Genomic DNA, 15,865 nt, shown 5'->3' on the forward strand with positions numbered 1-15,865 from the left:
GGTACAGCTTTGTTTATGCAGTTTTGTTTACGTGGCCATCTGATTAGAAAATCTGAATATCTAATTACAATCTGATAGCTCTGACTGTCTTGCCAGTTAATTTACAATGTATGTACCAGGCTGGCTTAAGTCTGCTGGTTTGTGATGCCATCATATTTGAGTGTTATACTGTATTGGTCATGTGTGTTTCATTGAAAATATGAAACCTTTGACCAGTAATGTACAGTACTTACTCTATATTGAATCCTGATATACTGTTGATTACGGTACAATGTTTTATTTTATTTTCTTACATATCTAGGTCTGTGCATCATGTGGCTACCACCGTTTCTGGCAAAACCAGCCAATGCTCCACAGGAACATGCCAACCTGCAACCTCCTGTTAAGTGGGGCCATTCATTTTACTGGATGTTTGGCCACACAGACACTAAGAATGTTGACCCTGTTTGGCCTGCAGTGCATCAGTGCCAGCAGTTTCTTTCGCCATCAGCGCCGCTACACCATCCCTGTAATCGTTCAGGCCGGGCAGAATGATCAAGCCAAGAATTTTAATGACCTACGGGCAATGGATGGCGGGCTAGTTCTTGCTGGTGACTGCAGGTAAACCAGTGTGAGAGCTAGACCAGTTCCACGTTTTGATTTTGTTATTTGTTATCATGTAGGGTGGCTTTAGTTGGCATTTGCAGTTGACATGGTGGATTGTCTTTACAGACCATGGTTTTAAAAACTTGAAACATAAATTGTAATTAATTCCAGGTCAGATTCTCCTGGGCACTGCGCAAAGTATGGGTCATACTCTCTGATAGAGGACAGAGTGAACAAGGTGGTGGATGTTCAGCTTGTTCAGGTAAACCTGATGTTATTAGACAAAGAAATGAACTCTGCAATTTGGTAAAAGGATTGTATCTTAATATAACATCTTTCCACTAGTACAACCATGCATAGAGCTTTATTGTGTATTGCCTAACTAGAGTAGTGTATCATAATGCCTGGTCCAGCAACACTTCGGTTCATTAACGCCTCCTTCAACACCACCAGCATTCTACACTTACACTGTTATGTCATGTTGCAGAGCTCAGAGGTCCCCAACAGCTCATGGTGTGAGCTTGAAGGCCTCAAGCGCAGTGTTGGCCTGCTGAGGGGAAACGACCTGCATTTGGCAACGCTGATCACGGACCGACATCGCCAGGTATTTACAATAAAAATGCAGTATAGAAAGTAAATATCTGAATTGCACTGAAGCTGGATGTTTGTGTTTTTTTTCTCCTTAGGTTGCCAAATGGGTGAGAGAGGAGCTGATCCCTGAAGGGACACAGCATTATTTTGACGTGTGGCACATTGCCAAAAGTATGTATCCATTGTTGGAACCTTGAAGCAGTTTTTGTTAGTGCATATCAATTAATACCATTTGTTCTAAAACAGGTCTGGGGAAGGCATTGGATGCAGCATCCAAAGAGTGTGACCAACTACAGTTGTGGAGGCCAGCTATAGTGAATCACCTCTATTGGACTGCAGCCTCAACCCCAGATGGCAACCCAGCGGTCATGGAGGCCAAATGGAGAAGTTTAGTGAACCACATCCAGGACATCCATGACCATGACACCCCTGCCTTCTCCAGTTGTGCCCATGGCCCTCTAGACGAAGATCAGCGCAACAAAGAGTGGCTGGACCCAGGTACAGTACTGGTATTATGCACGCTATACATAGTTTTGTTTTAGTTGCTGTCTTTGAGTAATTGTCTGGATGCTTTGACATGTGACCTTTGTGATGAAATTATTTTTTCATTCCCTGGCAATCTCATAACATTCTGTTTACTGTTTATGTTTGCTATAATTCATATGCAGGATAATTTCATGTGTTTCCATTTCAAAAAGGAATTCTGTCTGTCCGTCTTCCTGTCTATTTGTACGTTTTCCGTCTGTGTGTCTGTCTGCCTCCCTGCCTACCTGTCTTTGTCTTTTCAGGCTCATTGGCAGCAGTCAAGTTGGAGAACATAATGATGAGGGCTGCCTTGCTGAAAGATGTTCGTCAGCTGTCTCCACAGCACCAGACCTTCTCCCTTGAGGCTTACCACTCCCTCATCTTGCACTTCGCGCCCAAGCACACAGGGTTTTCATACCTTGGGATGTATAGCAGGTCAGTGCTATCCAATGGAATAACACTGCCAATTATTATGCCTTTTATAGTAATAATAGTACCTATTAACGTGCCTATTGTAGTATTTTGTCATACACCAAGTTTCAAAGGTTTTCTCAAATGTGTTATTTTGTAGGTTTCTCTTAGCGGCGCTGCATTATAATCACAATGCCAATCGCGAGACAGCACGGAGATTTGACGGGACAGAGAAGTACTGCGTGCGGTATCCGCGCTTCAGAAAAGGTGCCCATGTGGTGCGTCCCATCAAAGAGGCAGCCTCATACGGTAAGCAGTGTCAGGCAGTTCTATCATATTTTGAGATGGCGCACGAGTGATCAGTGACAATGATCTTTATAAAGTAATGTTATTATTATTATGTCTGCAGGTTATGCAACATCATTAATGAAGGCCCTTCGGGAGAGCTACGCCAATTCACCCGCGGTTCTTCGAGAGGTTGGCGCCAATCTGTCCTCCGATGCACCCGCCCCCATCGCCAAATCCTTCGAACAGATTCCTAAGGAGGAGGCCATCAGCCTCTACCTAGCCCGGCAGTCACGCTTCAAGAAAACCTAATTTCACATTATTATTTTTTTCCACGGACAAGTCCAATGATTTAGTTGTTATTTGCATGAAATTTCTTTGTATGTAATTCAAAATAATTTGGTAATCATTTTACCTGTGCCTTGTCAACCTCTGTGTGCGGTGTTGTCTGGGCTCACTGTGTGTCTGCTTGATGTGCTTTTGCATGTATCACTGCATGTATCACTGCATGAAATAGTGTGTGTGTGTGTGTGTGAGAGAAAGAGAACCATCAACTGACCCTCGGGTATGACTACACTATTGCAGAATTAATTAGAATTAGAATTAAACATTGCGGGTCTAGCCCTTCATCAGTGTTCCTTGTATGTTTTGTGCCTAACCATTTTTTTATATAGATTTAATTCCAACCTGTGTCTTTGTTCAGTAACCATTACAAGCAATGCCAATCAACTTTTTTTTATCCAAAATGCATGTGTTCTGTGTACTTTATAACATTTTAAGGGCAATTGAATGATCACAACAGAATAAGCATAACTATTATTTTTATTCATTTTCATCCAAACAAGGCCATTGAAAGCCCTGATAGGTCTGGTCACCATTCTGGAATTGCTGTCTGATGGTTGAAACCACACAAGAGGGTAGAGGCTTCCTTATACTCCTCCCTAAAACGCCATAAGCCCAGCGTATAGCTTGCCTGTACGCAGTGTACCGGTATTGCCTAGGGATAAGTAGGAAAGATTCTTAAGTTTAAAACTGTAAGGTTGGAAACGTCATTTTAAGCCTGTTTCTTATGCATGTTTATTGTGTATGCAACACATCTCCTGTCACCTATAACTGTTGGTTCAAATGACTCAGTGTAAAAAGATTTGTAAAGTAAACATAAACCATGAACATACTCGTGCGTGCTGGCTTGAAGGGGACCACGATCCTGCCTGAAGTGTGTGTATGCTATTTTTAACACAAACGGATTCAGGCAGCATGCCTCAAATCCAGGATGCTGCGTTAGGCACGTTACATCTGCTGGCCGCGGGGTGAGCTCCTCGACCAGCGACCAAAACGCGCTCACCTCCCTACAACACAAGCTCTCCACCACAGTTTCCATGGGACGACACCGCCCACACAGACACCTGCCAAACACAGCGACACAGACACGCTTACTGCTCTCTCCCGGTAAGCGGTACCCTGACAGTTTCAATGACAATCAATCACGAGGAAAACGAGTTAGCACTATCAAAAATAATCACACTGAAGACATAACCAGCCTACTCGGCGTCGGCTACGTTTGCAAACAACATTTTCACCAGAGAAAGGTAAAAGCTTAGAATAAACACTAGGGGTTCACAGGTGGGACTGTCAAGCTAGCCCATATTTAGAATAAATAGAAGGCATAATATGCCTTCTATTTCTGGATCTTCTGACTAAGTTTAGGGTACTTATCTGAGCCAATGACATAATCACTGTCACTAGATATAAAGAAAACGTTGACTTTCATTCGATGCTATTCACTGACAGTAAAAGAAAATAAGTTATTGTATGCACTGCTGTTCATAGACTACTAGCTCCAGCGCTCCTTGCTGCGTTTCTAAATGGTAGCAACTCACCAGGACACTTCACCAACTCTCCACTCATTCTCCTCTGACCATGCATTTATTTGTCTTTGACGGCCATCGGCTCTCGGGATTTCCTCATTTCCCCTCATACGCCTAACCGGTTCGAAATTATATGGCTGTGGGCCATCATAAATGTTGACAGTGGGTCTTGCTACCTCTTCCTCATCCCCGTCCGCCATAATGCTAGTTCTAATGCGTCTACCTTATGTGACGTCATCGCCAAATTGCGTAAAAAATAACCGTTACTAACCAAAAACTACAAAAACTGGACTTTAACACCATTTTGGAGACATTTCTAACTTTATATACATATTTTGAGTGCTTTATGTACCCATTAATCAAAACTTCCAGTTAACCTGCACCATGGGCTTTAACATCCAAATGAGTTTCTTGCAGAAAACACAGATCCGTCTTGTTTCTCTTTAAGTAAGTATGTATTTATTTCCTCTTCACTGGGCTATGCATGCCATTTATGTTCCATGATATGAAGCGACAGGTATTCATAGACATCGATATTGAGTAAATTCTCTTTTTTTTAAATGCCAATAGTTTAGACGTAGGCTACATTCAACAGCGGATAAACAAGCTTAAAAAAATGTCTGTTTCAGATAGGCTATTCTATATTGAAAGCGATCGTACATAGGCCTATGTCTTGTCATTTATAGCCTACATAATAACTTTAAACAAATCCAACACACACGTAACTCACCCACATGCCGCTGGTGTCAAATGGAGAAAAAAGGAAGGAGGGAAATCGTATAATGAATAAGGTAGGCTAACAATAATAGTGAAGCATGTGCAAATATTTCTCCTTCACGCGAGAGGAAAGGAGAATCATACTGCCTGGTCATCACAGCCTTATCCATTATCGAAACAAGTCCAAAATCCTTTGGTCTCCACATACAGGGGCAAAAACAGGTGGGCGAATCTGCATGAAGCCGTAACGTTTCCCCCGGCTGCACATCCCAACGAGATTCCGGAGTCGGGCACAAACCTGATGTAGTCTCCAAACACTCCACTTAAAACCAATCCCCCGACGTCTTTGTTCAGTTTGTCACGGGCAGGCTTTCGGCGAATGTATGGGCTTCAACTGGGTCTGTGTAACTAGTTTCTTTACCGGCATGTTTCAGCAGCTGGCGGGCAGGATACACCAGCCGGTAGTCCACTTTCTTCTCCCACAGAATTTTTTTTGTGTCATCAAACCTCCGTCTTTTCTGTTGGAGATCAAATGAGTAGTCGGGATAGAGCCGGATGATGTTGTTTTCATGTCGCAGGGTGCCCAGCTGACGAGCCCGAGCCAAAGCCCGTTCCTTATCCTGGTAGCGAAGGAATTGCATCATTATGACTCGGGGCGGTTGACCTGGCTTTGGTCTTGCCGCGAGAGCGCGGTGGGCGCGCTGGAGCTCAATCCCATTGGGAAAGTTGACTGGCCCCAAAGTGTTAAGCAGAAGAATTCCCACAAATTTGGTGGGGCTGTTACCTTCCAAACCCTCTGGTAAACCCGTCAGACGCGGAAGCGATTTTCCACGTCGTCCACTTTTAATTTGAGATCGCTCACCATGTGCTCGGCCTGAAAGAGGCGCCTTGACAAGTTATCCACGTCGTTATCAATTCTGTTCAGGCCGCCTTCAAAGTCGTCTTGTTTCTTTTCGATGAGTGCTGCTTTCTGTTGCAAAGTATTTAGAGTGGAATTTAGATCTTCAATCTTGCTGGCTATCATTTTGTTCCCTTCGCGTTCGGCACCTTCTTGCTGGTTAACCATGACCGGAGACGCAGGTTTTTGGCTAGCAGCTACGGGCGTGGAAACAAAAAGCCGTACCTTTGATGGTTTCTTCTTAGGTGACATATGTGGAGGATAAGGTTCCGGTCCCGTTACTCTTAGAATGCTGTTTATGCTATTATTTCAAACTTTCAGTGCGTTACAAATCAGATATTTAATCTATGGTTACGGAGCCGTCCTTTCCGCGTCCGCTCTCTAGCTTGCCATCACGTGACCTCAGACTTGTGTCTTGATAAGAGGGACCGTGTAGTGGTTCTATTTTACGCAAGCTAAGCCGTCAAGGCTTCGCCTTATAGGCTTGTCCCGTGAGCACACTCGCATGCCCGAAAATTTCAGCAATGCACCAATCAACGTGGGCCCAGCCAAAATTCCCCACGGCACTGTATATAACGTGGCGCACAGTATATTTCGTCCTCTTTTCTCCCAGCAGTTGTTTGAACCATCCACCAAGACTACTGCTTCTACCATCTATGATAAAGAAATGCAGCATGGGCGTGACGGAGCCAAGAGGTACGGCCCCTTCACAGCCTCTGCACCACCTGCCCGGACGCTTCCACCTGGCCGGACCTCATGTCTCGCGGTATTCCCCGCTTAGAACTGCTCAGGTGGAAATTTTTCACGTTCAGAGAGAACCCCCATTGCAGCATGGGGTTCTTCCTCAGCTATGAGGATCTTCCCCTGTTTGGGGTAGATTAGACGGCGTGCAACACCTTGGCAGCGGGCTCTCTTGTGTGCGTTCCCGCCACTTCAACTGATCCAGTCTCTTTTTTGGAGCAGATCAGATGAGGATCAGTCCTTCATTCTGGTGGCCCCGGGGAGCCGTTCAGCTCTGTGGTTATGGCTGGCACTTTCAGACAAGCGCACGGGATGGGACAGTGCACCAGTCGGGATGGCTGTTGGTTTACTTCTGAGAGGTGGATCTATCAGGGCAGAGGCCGCCAGCAGTGGTTATCAATACCTTCCAGAGTGCCCACGTGCCTTCCTCTTCCTCCCTCTACGCGGGAAAGTGTGGCTTTTTCTCGAAGTGGTGTGAAAAAAACCACGTTGTTGTAATGGATCGGGAAAGGACCCAAATGCAGCACACGTAGGCAGGCAGACGGTCAGTTATGTCTTTTATTCCCAGATAGGAGTAGACAGAAGACCGGCAGGGCGCAGGCAGGATCCGTTGTCGGGGGTGGAAGACCGTCGATCACCGGGACAGAGACAGAGCAGGCAGGTCGGGGACAGGCAGGGTCGATAACGGGGAATCAGTCCGGAAAACGCTGGAGAAACTATTACTGAAGACATAGGGCAATCTGGCACTGAGAGAACTGAGAGGGGAGAATGAGATGACAGAGAGATCATGACAGTTGTCCCATCTCTCTGTGAGGTGGGAAGCGTCTCCTACAGCGCTTACTGGAGAAAGGTTTGGCATTCTTCATCATCAAAGTCTATGTGGTAGCCATTTTGGCTGGCCACGCAGGCGGAAGTGAGGTGAGATAGTGAGGTGAGATGGTGGGGAGACCCCAAACCGCTTAATAACCATAGATTCCAATGATAGTCTAGATATATAAAATGTACTACATGTACACTTTATATCTGAATGCGTAGTTGTAGTAAACAACATGGGTCAATGGTACTGCTGTGAAGTAGGACCATTGATACGGAGGACCTGTTCCAATATCTCCTCAATGACGTTGCACTCGTTCCCACAAGGCTTTCATTAAATTTTTGACCTCTTCCGTCAGACTGTGAGACAGGTATAACAATACATATTGTGTGCCATTTTCATTAGCTGCATTTATCTTATTATATTATATGTAGATGAGAGGGAGAGAGAGACTGACCGTGGCTTCTTCTTTTCTTGCTCCTCAGAAATGCTGGCCTTCTCCCCCTCCAACGGCTTCACCTAATGGGGAATAAAATGGTGTTTGATGTTCTAACAACTAACAAAGATGTGTTGATTTTATTGGTATAAAACTCCATCAGGGTTGCGGCATCAAAGGTTTTCACAGTTGACAGTCAACATTTCTACACAAAACACATTTCATTGCAGCATTATTTTCCTACTCTCACGTATTTTATTGTCAGGTACACTGAGAAACTGAGGACTAAGCTGAGCACTGCAAAGCTTAAGAAAAGGCGAAACACCAGCAACCTACAAAACTCAAAAGGCATACCTTTAAGTTCAGTACATATAATTTTGCAGCCAGGTCCTGTTTTTCTTGCGTTAGTCTTCTAACGGCTTCCATTTACTCTCTTTCTCTGCTTACCTCAACGCTCTCGCAAGTTGGGGCAACAGTATGTACCCCCCAGACAATACTAAACTGATTTTACCAGAAGGGCCCTCTCCTGAGGTCTGTGGTGTGGTCGGGGTGGAGGTCGGGTTGTCATGATCAAAAGACAGTTTCAGTACTCTGAATTATCATAGCAGCACAGTCACACGTAATATAATTCCATATGTAAATCAATACATAAAGTATAATTGTTTTTTGTGTCAATGTCAGGCAGACCTAGCAACGACTTCCCTCCACCTGCCTGACTAACGAACACAGTATTAAAAAGACAGTATTTAAAATATGATTATTGGCTACCTTAACTTATTCATCATGTAGAGCTTTAATGAAGTTAGCATGTAATAAACACTCAATCTCTATTATTCTGATAATGACAAAAAATAGAAGAAAGCATTTTGATTATATTTGATGTACAATTTATAGTACATGAAATATAATGATATATATTTCTTCTTTACCTCTTCTGATTCATCATCTTCATCAGGCCTCTCGTCACTGAAAAACATAAACAATTGCCAGAAATACCAAGCTCAGTCAATGACCAGTTTTCTGTACGTCCTAAAAGACTACATACAGGTGTCCTGTAGCGTATTATTCTGAAGGGAGGCAGTGCTGATAACTTTTGATTTTGACGGGAAAAGTCAAGTTTGTCAAGTGTTCAGTTTCACTTGACAAAACCACAAGTATCAAAGTGTGTGCCTGCAGTGATTGAATAAAGTAAACAGTTAACATGAGATACATTTATCTGTAGCCTTTAAAGATCATACAGGTAACTGGGACTGTATGATGACTATACCTAAAACACTCAAAACCCTATGATTGTGGACTCACTCCGTTTCATCAGGGGATACGTTGTCGCTGGTCTCTGATGTGCTCGTGATGGAGTTCTTGTTGTTGTGATGAGAAGACAGTTTCAGTACTCTGAATTATCATAGCAGCACACTTCACACCTAATATAATTCAATACGTAAATCAATGCATAAAGTATAAATTGTTTTTGTTAAATGTCAGGCCGACTTGGAAACGACTTCCCTCCACCTGCCTGACTAACGAATACAGTATTAAAAAGACAGTATTTAAAGATGATCATTGGCTACCTTAACTTATTCAACATGTAGAGCTTTTAGGACATTGACATTAGCAAAAGAGCAAAACACGAGCCCAAGTAATTCCCATCAAAGCAATTCAGAATCTGCCCACTCCAAGATGGAGTTTGATTTTGGCGACTCTCCTGTATCACCTGAATGGAAAGACAAAGTTACATCGCTGTTGAACTCCATGCCTGAAGTCTTTGCTCAAAATGATCTTGACTTTGGTTATACAGATAAAGTGAAGCATCACATCAAATTAAGTGATGAGACTCCTTTCAAACATAGAGCCAGACCAATTCACCCGCAGGATGTGGATGCAGTGCGAAAGCACCTTCAAGAATTGCTAACAGCCGGCATCATCCGCGAATCAGAATCCCCCTTTGCATCACCCATAGTGGTAGTTCGAAAGAAGAACAACTCAGTACGCCTGTGCATTGACTTCAGGAAGCTCAACTCCCAGACAATAAAAGACGCATACGCATTGCCCAATCTGGAAGAAGTTTTCTCAGTAATGACTGGCTCAAAGTGGTTCTCAGTCCTTGACCTGAAGTCGGGCTATTACCAGATCGAGATGGAAGAGCCTGACAAGCAGAAAACGGCATTCGTGTGCCCTCTCGGATTCTGGGAGTTCAACCGAATGCCACAAGGGATAACAAATGCGCCCAGCTCATTCCAAAGACTAATGGAGAGGTGTATGGTTGATCTCAACAGGAAGGAAGTGTTGGTCTTCATTGACGACGTCATAGTCTTCTCGAACACTCTAGAGGAGCATGAAATCCGGCTGCGACAAGTCCTTGAACGTCTGAAAGAGTATGGACTGAAACTGTCTCCAGAAAAATGCAAGTTCTTCCAAACGTCTGTCAAATATCTGGGCCACATTGTGTCACAAAATGGAGTTGAGACAGATCCAGGGAAGATTGAAGCCTTAAAAACCTGGCCAAGGCCCAAGAACCTCAAAGAGTTAAGATCCTTTCTTGGATTCTATGGATACTACCGAAGGTTTATTCACTACTCAAAGATCACTAAACCTCAAAATGATCTCACCTCAGGGTACCCCCCTCTCCGGAAAAGCAGTAGCAGCAGCAAAGTAAAGGAGAAAAGCGGTCCGTACTTCCATCCAATAGAGTCTTTCAGTCAGAGACCCTGACTGAAAAGCTCACCTCTGCTCCTGTTTTAGGTTTCGCAGACCCCAAAACCCCCTACATATTGCATACAGACGCCAGTACCACTGGTCTGGGCGCTGCATTGTATCAAGAGCAAGATGGGAGGAAAAGAGCCATAGCCTTTGCAAGTAGAGGGCTCACCAAGAGCGAAGCCAAATATCCTGCTCACAAGCTTGAATTCCTAGCCCTTAAATGGGCTGTCACTGCAAAATTCAGCGACTACTTGTATGGGACAGAGTTCACAGTTATAACAGACAGTAACCCCCTTACTTACATCTTGACATCGGCCAAACTGGACGCCACAAGCTACAGGTGGCTGTCAAATCTGTCAACCTACTCGTTTAAGCTCCAGTACAGAGCAGGCAAACAGAACCAAGATGCAGATGGACTTTCTCGACGCCCTCATGGTGAGCTCACAGATGACCTAATGTCACAGAAAGAAAGGGAGAGAATCAAGCAGTTTACACTTCACCATCTGACAGATCCAGAACATACAGAGGTTGTTCTTCCAAAAGCGGTGAGTGCCATCTGTGAACGACATCATGTCCACAACCCCAATGCAGACCCCCGATTCTCACTCCCATCTGTAACCTTAGTTGAATCCCTTGCTCTCCACTCTGATGCTCTACCAAATGGTTTCCTAACGGAGAATGACCACGGCCTCCCTCTAATCCCTCACCTGTCTGAAGATGACTTGATGGAGCAGCAATGGACAGACCCAGACCTTAGGGCAGTCATAGAGCACCTGCAGTCCAAAGAGAAGCCTTCTCCTAACCTAAGAAGAGAACTTCCTGACATTGGTCTCTGGTTACGAGAATGGAACAGGTTGGAGATGAGAAATGGACTATACAGGAGAAGACAAGACCAAGGGGATATAATATAACTGGCACTCCCTAAAGATCTAAGGGCTACAGTGTTAAAAAGTCTACACGATGACTTAGGCCATTTAGGTATAGAGCGAACCATCGACCTCGTAAGATCCAGGTTCTATTGGCCAAGAATGTCCATGGATGTGGAGGAAAAGATAAAGACGTGTGAACGCTGTGTTCGCAGGAAAACACCCCAAGAAAAAGCTGCCCCCCTAGTGAACATCAGAACCAGTAGACCCTTGGAACTGGTCTGCATGGATTTCCTTTCCTTGGAACCAGACCAAAGCAACACCAAAGACATTCTTGTGATCACAGACCATTTCACCAAGTACGCCGTTGCAGTCCCTACTCCAAATCAAAAAGCTCAAACAGTAGCCTAGTGCCTATGGGATAACTTCCTGGTTCACTATGGTTTCCCTGAAAGACTCCACAGCGATCAAGGGCAAGATTTTGAGTCACACACGATCAAAGAACTGTGCCGCCTCGCAGGTATTCATAAGACAAGAACAACGCCATACCATCCAAGAGGAAACCCAGTGGAGCTTTTCAATAGGACACTCCTCTAGATGTTAGGCACGCTGGAAAACAAGAACAAGTCACACTGGAAGGATTTTGTGAAGCCGATGGTACATGCATACAATTGCACAAAGAACGATGTGACTGGATTCGCCCCATATGAACTCATGTTCGGGAGACAACCTCGTCTACCACTCAACCTAGCTTTTGGGCTACCAGCCATCAAGCCACCCAAGTCACATTCCCAATACGTGCACGATCTAAGAAGTCGGTTGGAGGAAAGCTACAAAGTTGCCACCAAGAACGCCTTAAAGATAGCAGACCGTAACAAACGGAGATTTGACAAAAGAGTCGTCGATTCAACGCTTGAAACTGGCGACGCGTTCTGGTGCGAAACGTAAGGATAAGAGGGAAACACAAGTTAGCCGACAGATGGGAGTCTGACGTGCATGTAGTGGTCAAACAAGCTGGTGACCTCCCTGTGTACACAGTCCGACCAGAGAACAAAGATGGGCCGCTCCGGACCTTGCACAGTGACTTGTTGTTACCCTGTGGTTTCCTACCTGTGTCCATGCCTGATGAACCAGTTACACCAAAAGCAGTCTGCAAGCCTCGAACACGGAGAAGCCTTGACATCCAAAATGCTGAAGACCCTGTGGATACAACATATCTCTCGGAATTAGAGGATGAGGCAGTGCATCACGACACTACCAGAATGAGAGTGGAGTTTGAAACCAGGATCCTGTCAAACACAGGGCCAGTGCAGTCTGTAGAGAGGAACCCATGAGACGCCGCACAATGTAGTTGTGCCAGTCGAGATGCACCCTGTTCCAGTTGAACCTGCACGAGACCACTTACCTGAAGTGGAACCTGAAAGAGAGAACCTACGTGAAGTGGAACCTGAAAAAGAGAACTCACCTGAAGCCAAACCTGCAAGTGAAGGTTCACCTGAAGTTTCTGAGGGAGCGTCTGAACAGAGAACTGTGATTCAAGAATCTCCCAAACTTCCAGAATTTGCTTCAAACAAAGTAAAGATAACTCTGCCTGTTCATGTGAGTGTGACGCTGAAACCCCTCCAAGCAACATTGAAAGGAAGAATGATCAGCCCAATGAAGTGAATGGCACTGCCGGACGTTCCCTCAGGTCGAACCCAGCACAGCCAGACAGACTACACTATCGTGAGCTTGGGAATCCTCTGACTAGTCATCCAGACACTGTTGCAGAGCCTTAGTGTAGCTTTCACTGCCTCATTAAATGGCCCTAATTCGGCTATCAATCCCCATTTCAGCTTGCCCGAGAATCCCACCTTAAGTGACCAGTCACACACTTAGATGCAACGGGACGTGCATAAGTTCAGGAGGGGAGGATGTAACCCAGGGTTACATGACACCGTTTCATTTAATTCGATTTAAATCACAACCCCTTTTAAAAGTTTGTTACTAAACAGTAAAAAATACATGGCTTGTGTATTGTCGTTCTAAATAGTGCCACAGAATGAGATAAAGATATATATTGGGAAAATATTGCAAATGAATGCATTTAAATTATTGAATCTAAATAGTATGGTGTGATTTGTTGAACCACCTGTAACTCAACAAAGTCGCATGGCAACTGGTTTGGCTTAGTTAGCCAATCAGAAATTAGAACCGCCTCTTTTTAGCGTCAGCAGATAGCAGTTCCGCAGATTCGTCCTTTTCGGGACGAGCCACAGATGAGATTCGACGATAGACTACTGTTTTTAATAGTAACCTAAAGAAGAGAGATTCCCCCGCCACTAAAAGTCCCGAAAAGCCTGTGCAGTATATCGAAACCCTTGGTGAGTCTCCTCGTGTAAACATTTGGATTTGAATTGTGTTTTTGGGTGAGAAAAGAACGTGATAAGCCGCTAACTGGCCGCAGCTAATGCTGCTTGCTAACTGCCTAGTGGGCGCGTGGTGTCGCTGCACTTGGCGTGCCGTGACTGATGTGGGGGAGGGGATGTGAGGCCCGTTGCTGGGGCTGCGGGCAGATTGTAGTTTTGACGTTGGGTTATGCATGTTCTTCACTGTTGATGTTAGGGTCTGTTGATGGGTTAGTGATGTTGCTAGCTGTGTTAATTGCTTTATGGTGAAAAGGAATATGTAAAGCTGTGAGTTAATGGTGCTAGTTTTTAAATGATAAATTCTTCCAGTGATCTATAGCTTGCTGAGTATATTAACTACAGAAAGAAAATACAATTTAAATGTTTTTTTGAAGTGGTTTATTTAGAGTTAAGTGTCAATCATTTATGTTTTACACTGTGTTAAGTTACCTAGAATATGATATTTATAGAAAATTAACTGAAATGTATAAGATAGACAGACTACTAATGAGTCTTTTGGCTTTGTTGTCAAGGCCGGGTTTTTTTGTGTGGATCGAACTCCCTGGGGTCCCGCAGCGGTGTGCAGACTGGCGAGCTACCCCATCAGAGCGATCCTATTGGACCACGAACAATAAGGCAAATTCTAATCGTTTCTGCAGCAGTGTAGGGACAAGAGACTGAATTACTTAGATATTGTGTTGTCCACATGGACTGAGACAGATCGAACCCTTAAAATAGCCTGATCTACATTTTTATTATTGTTTTATTAGTGTAATTGAAATGTGTTATTTAGGGATGTTTTAAGTATTCAGAGGTATTTTGAAACCTGTTTAAGTTTTATTTGAAAGGGTTGACTCTTTTGGTGACCTAAAATAAGGGTGTAAATAAGAAAGGTATTTGTGACCATTTTAATCTTTTCCACATTTTATTTTAAATCATTTTAGGTATAATTGTTCCGTTTATCATTTTTCCTACTTAAATAAATAAAACCAAAAGGTAAGAGAGAAAAACAGCGTTGAAAATTCTCTTACCTTTGAAATATATATCTCTTGTTTCAGTGTGTCATTTCTGGTGCAGACAGTTACCATATCTCTCCCTAACGAACCTTAGAATCTTCTGGTAGTCTAGCCCATATATTGATTATTGATTGTAAACTAGTAGCAGTGTTCATTAAAAGACACCAGGTACCGGTTACACTATGGTTACCGGTCTTGCGTGTTCGAACGGTTTATTGGTTTTCTGATAAATCGCTGTCTAATCAATACTTCATTCACTGCCTCTTCCGTGGTCATTACAATATTATGAATTGACTGCGTCGGGTTCTCCGACGTCTCTCCCTCTTGGCCTGCCCATAACAGGTTCGAATATTAGGGGCTGCCTAATATTCGTTCGAATTTTGATTTATTTTTTGATATTCAAATTATATTCGAATTACGAAGTTCGAAGTCAAAGCCCTAGTGTGCGTGGGTGGGTGTGCGCTTCCGTGTATGTGTTGCTGCCCATGTCTTGACGTGCGGTGTGTGCGCGTGCGTGCGTGTGTGTGTTTGCGCGTTTCCATGTATGTTCGTGCTCCTTTGCGTGTGTGTGCGGTATGTGTATGCAGTGTGTATGTGCTTGCTTGAGGTGTATGTATGCGTTTGCGCGTGCTGTGTGTGTGTGTGAGCTGCTTGGCACATGCACACATGAGTAACTATTGCGACAGGCCTGCTATTATGGCAGTAAGATAATGATAAGAAATAGAACTAGAACTGCAAGCAGTTATGCAGGGGTCCAAGAAGTGTGCATTTCGCCGGCACAACGCGACAAGAAATGTGCGTTTCGCCGGCACAAAGCGAAGCATGTGTTCAAAACGCTACCCTGAACCTGTGGATACAAAGGATTTGACTGTGGTAGGAGTAGCGAGAAGTCAGTGTAGCGTTTTCGCGGCGAAATTTTGTAGAAGATATACAATTTCCTTGTTTATTGCGCCCCCTAATGGCGAAATTTTCCGAAATTTTTATCGAACGACAATAAGGTTAGCACCAACATGTGTGTAAAATGTGGA

At 44.1% G+C, this 15,865-nt stretch overlaps 2 protein-coding genes and 1 long non-coding RNA gene across 7 annotated transcripts in view; 1 reads left to right on the top strand and 2 right to left on the bottom strand.

Annotated features, from left to right (window-relative positions):
- Positions 1-15,865, bottom strand: part of LOC115533112 (MORC family CW-type zinc finger protein 3) — a 267,109-nt gene that overhangs the window by 86,445 nt on the left and 164,799 nt on the right. The gene's annotated exons all lie outside the window — the stretch shown is intronic.
- The window catches only part of LOC115533113 (glutamic acid-rich protein-like), a 148,945-nt gene that overhangs the window by 56,028 nt on the left and 77,052 nt on the right, over positions 1-15,865 (bottom strand). For 3 of the 4 annotated variants that reach the window (XM_030343385.1, XM_030343383.1, XM_030343384.1), the window contains exons 12-14: positions 9,174-9,229; positions 8,801-8,837; positions 7,893-7,954 (exon numbers count right to left, since the gene is read on the bottom strand). In XM_030343385.1, the coding sequence (XP_030199245.1) occupies positions 7,893-7,954; positions 8,801-8,837; positions 9,174-9,229 (155 nt within the window). The remainder of the gene's footprint in view (positions 1-7,892; positions 7,955-8,800; positions 8,838-9,173; positions 9,230-15,865) is intronic. The other variant, XM_030343386.1, reaches the window with a different exon arrangement.
- Positions 2,333-3,571, top strand: LOC115533118 (uncharacterized). Its single transcript, XR_003974141.1, has 2 exons — positions 2,333-2,421; positions 2,522-3,571. It is a non-coding gene; the product is annotated as an uncharacterized LOC115533118 (long non-coding RNA).

Source organism: Gadus morhua, chromosome 20, assembly GCF_902167405.1.
Source record: "Gadus morhua chromosome 20, gadMor3.0, whole genome shotgun sequence".
NCBI lineage: Eukaryota > Metazoa > Chordata > Actinopteri > Gadiformes > Gadidae > Gadus > Gadus morhua.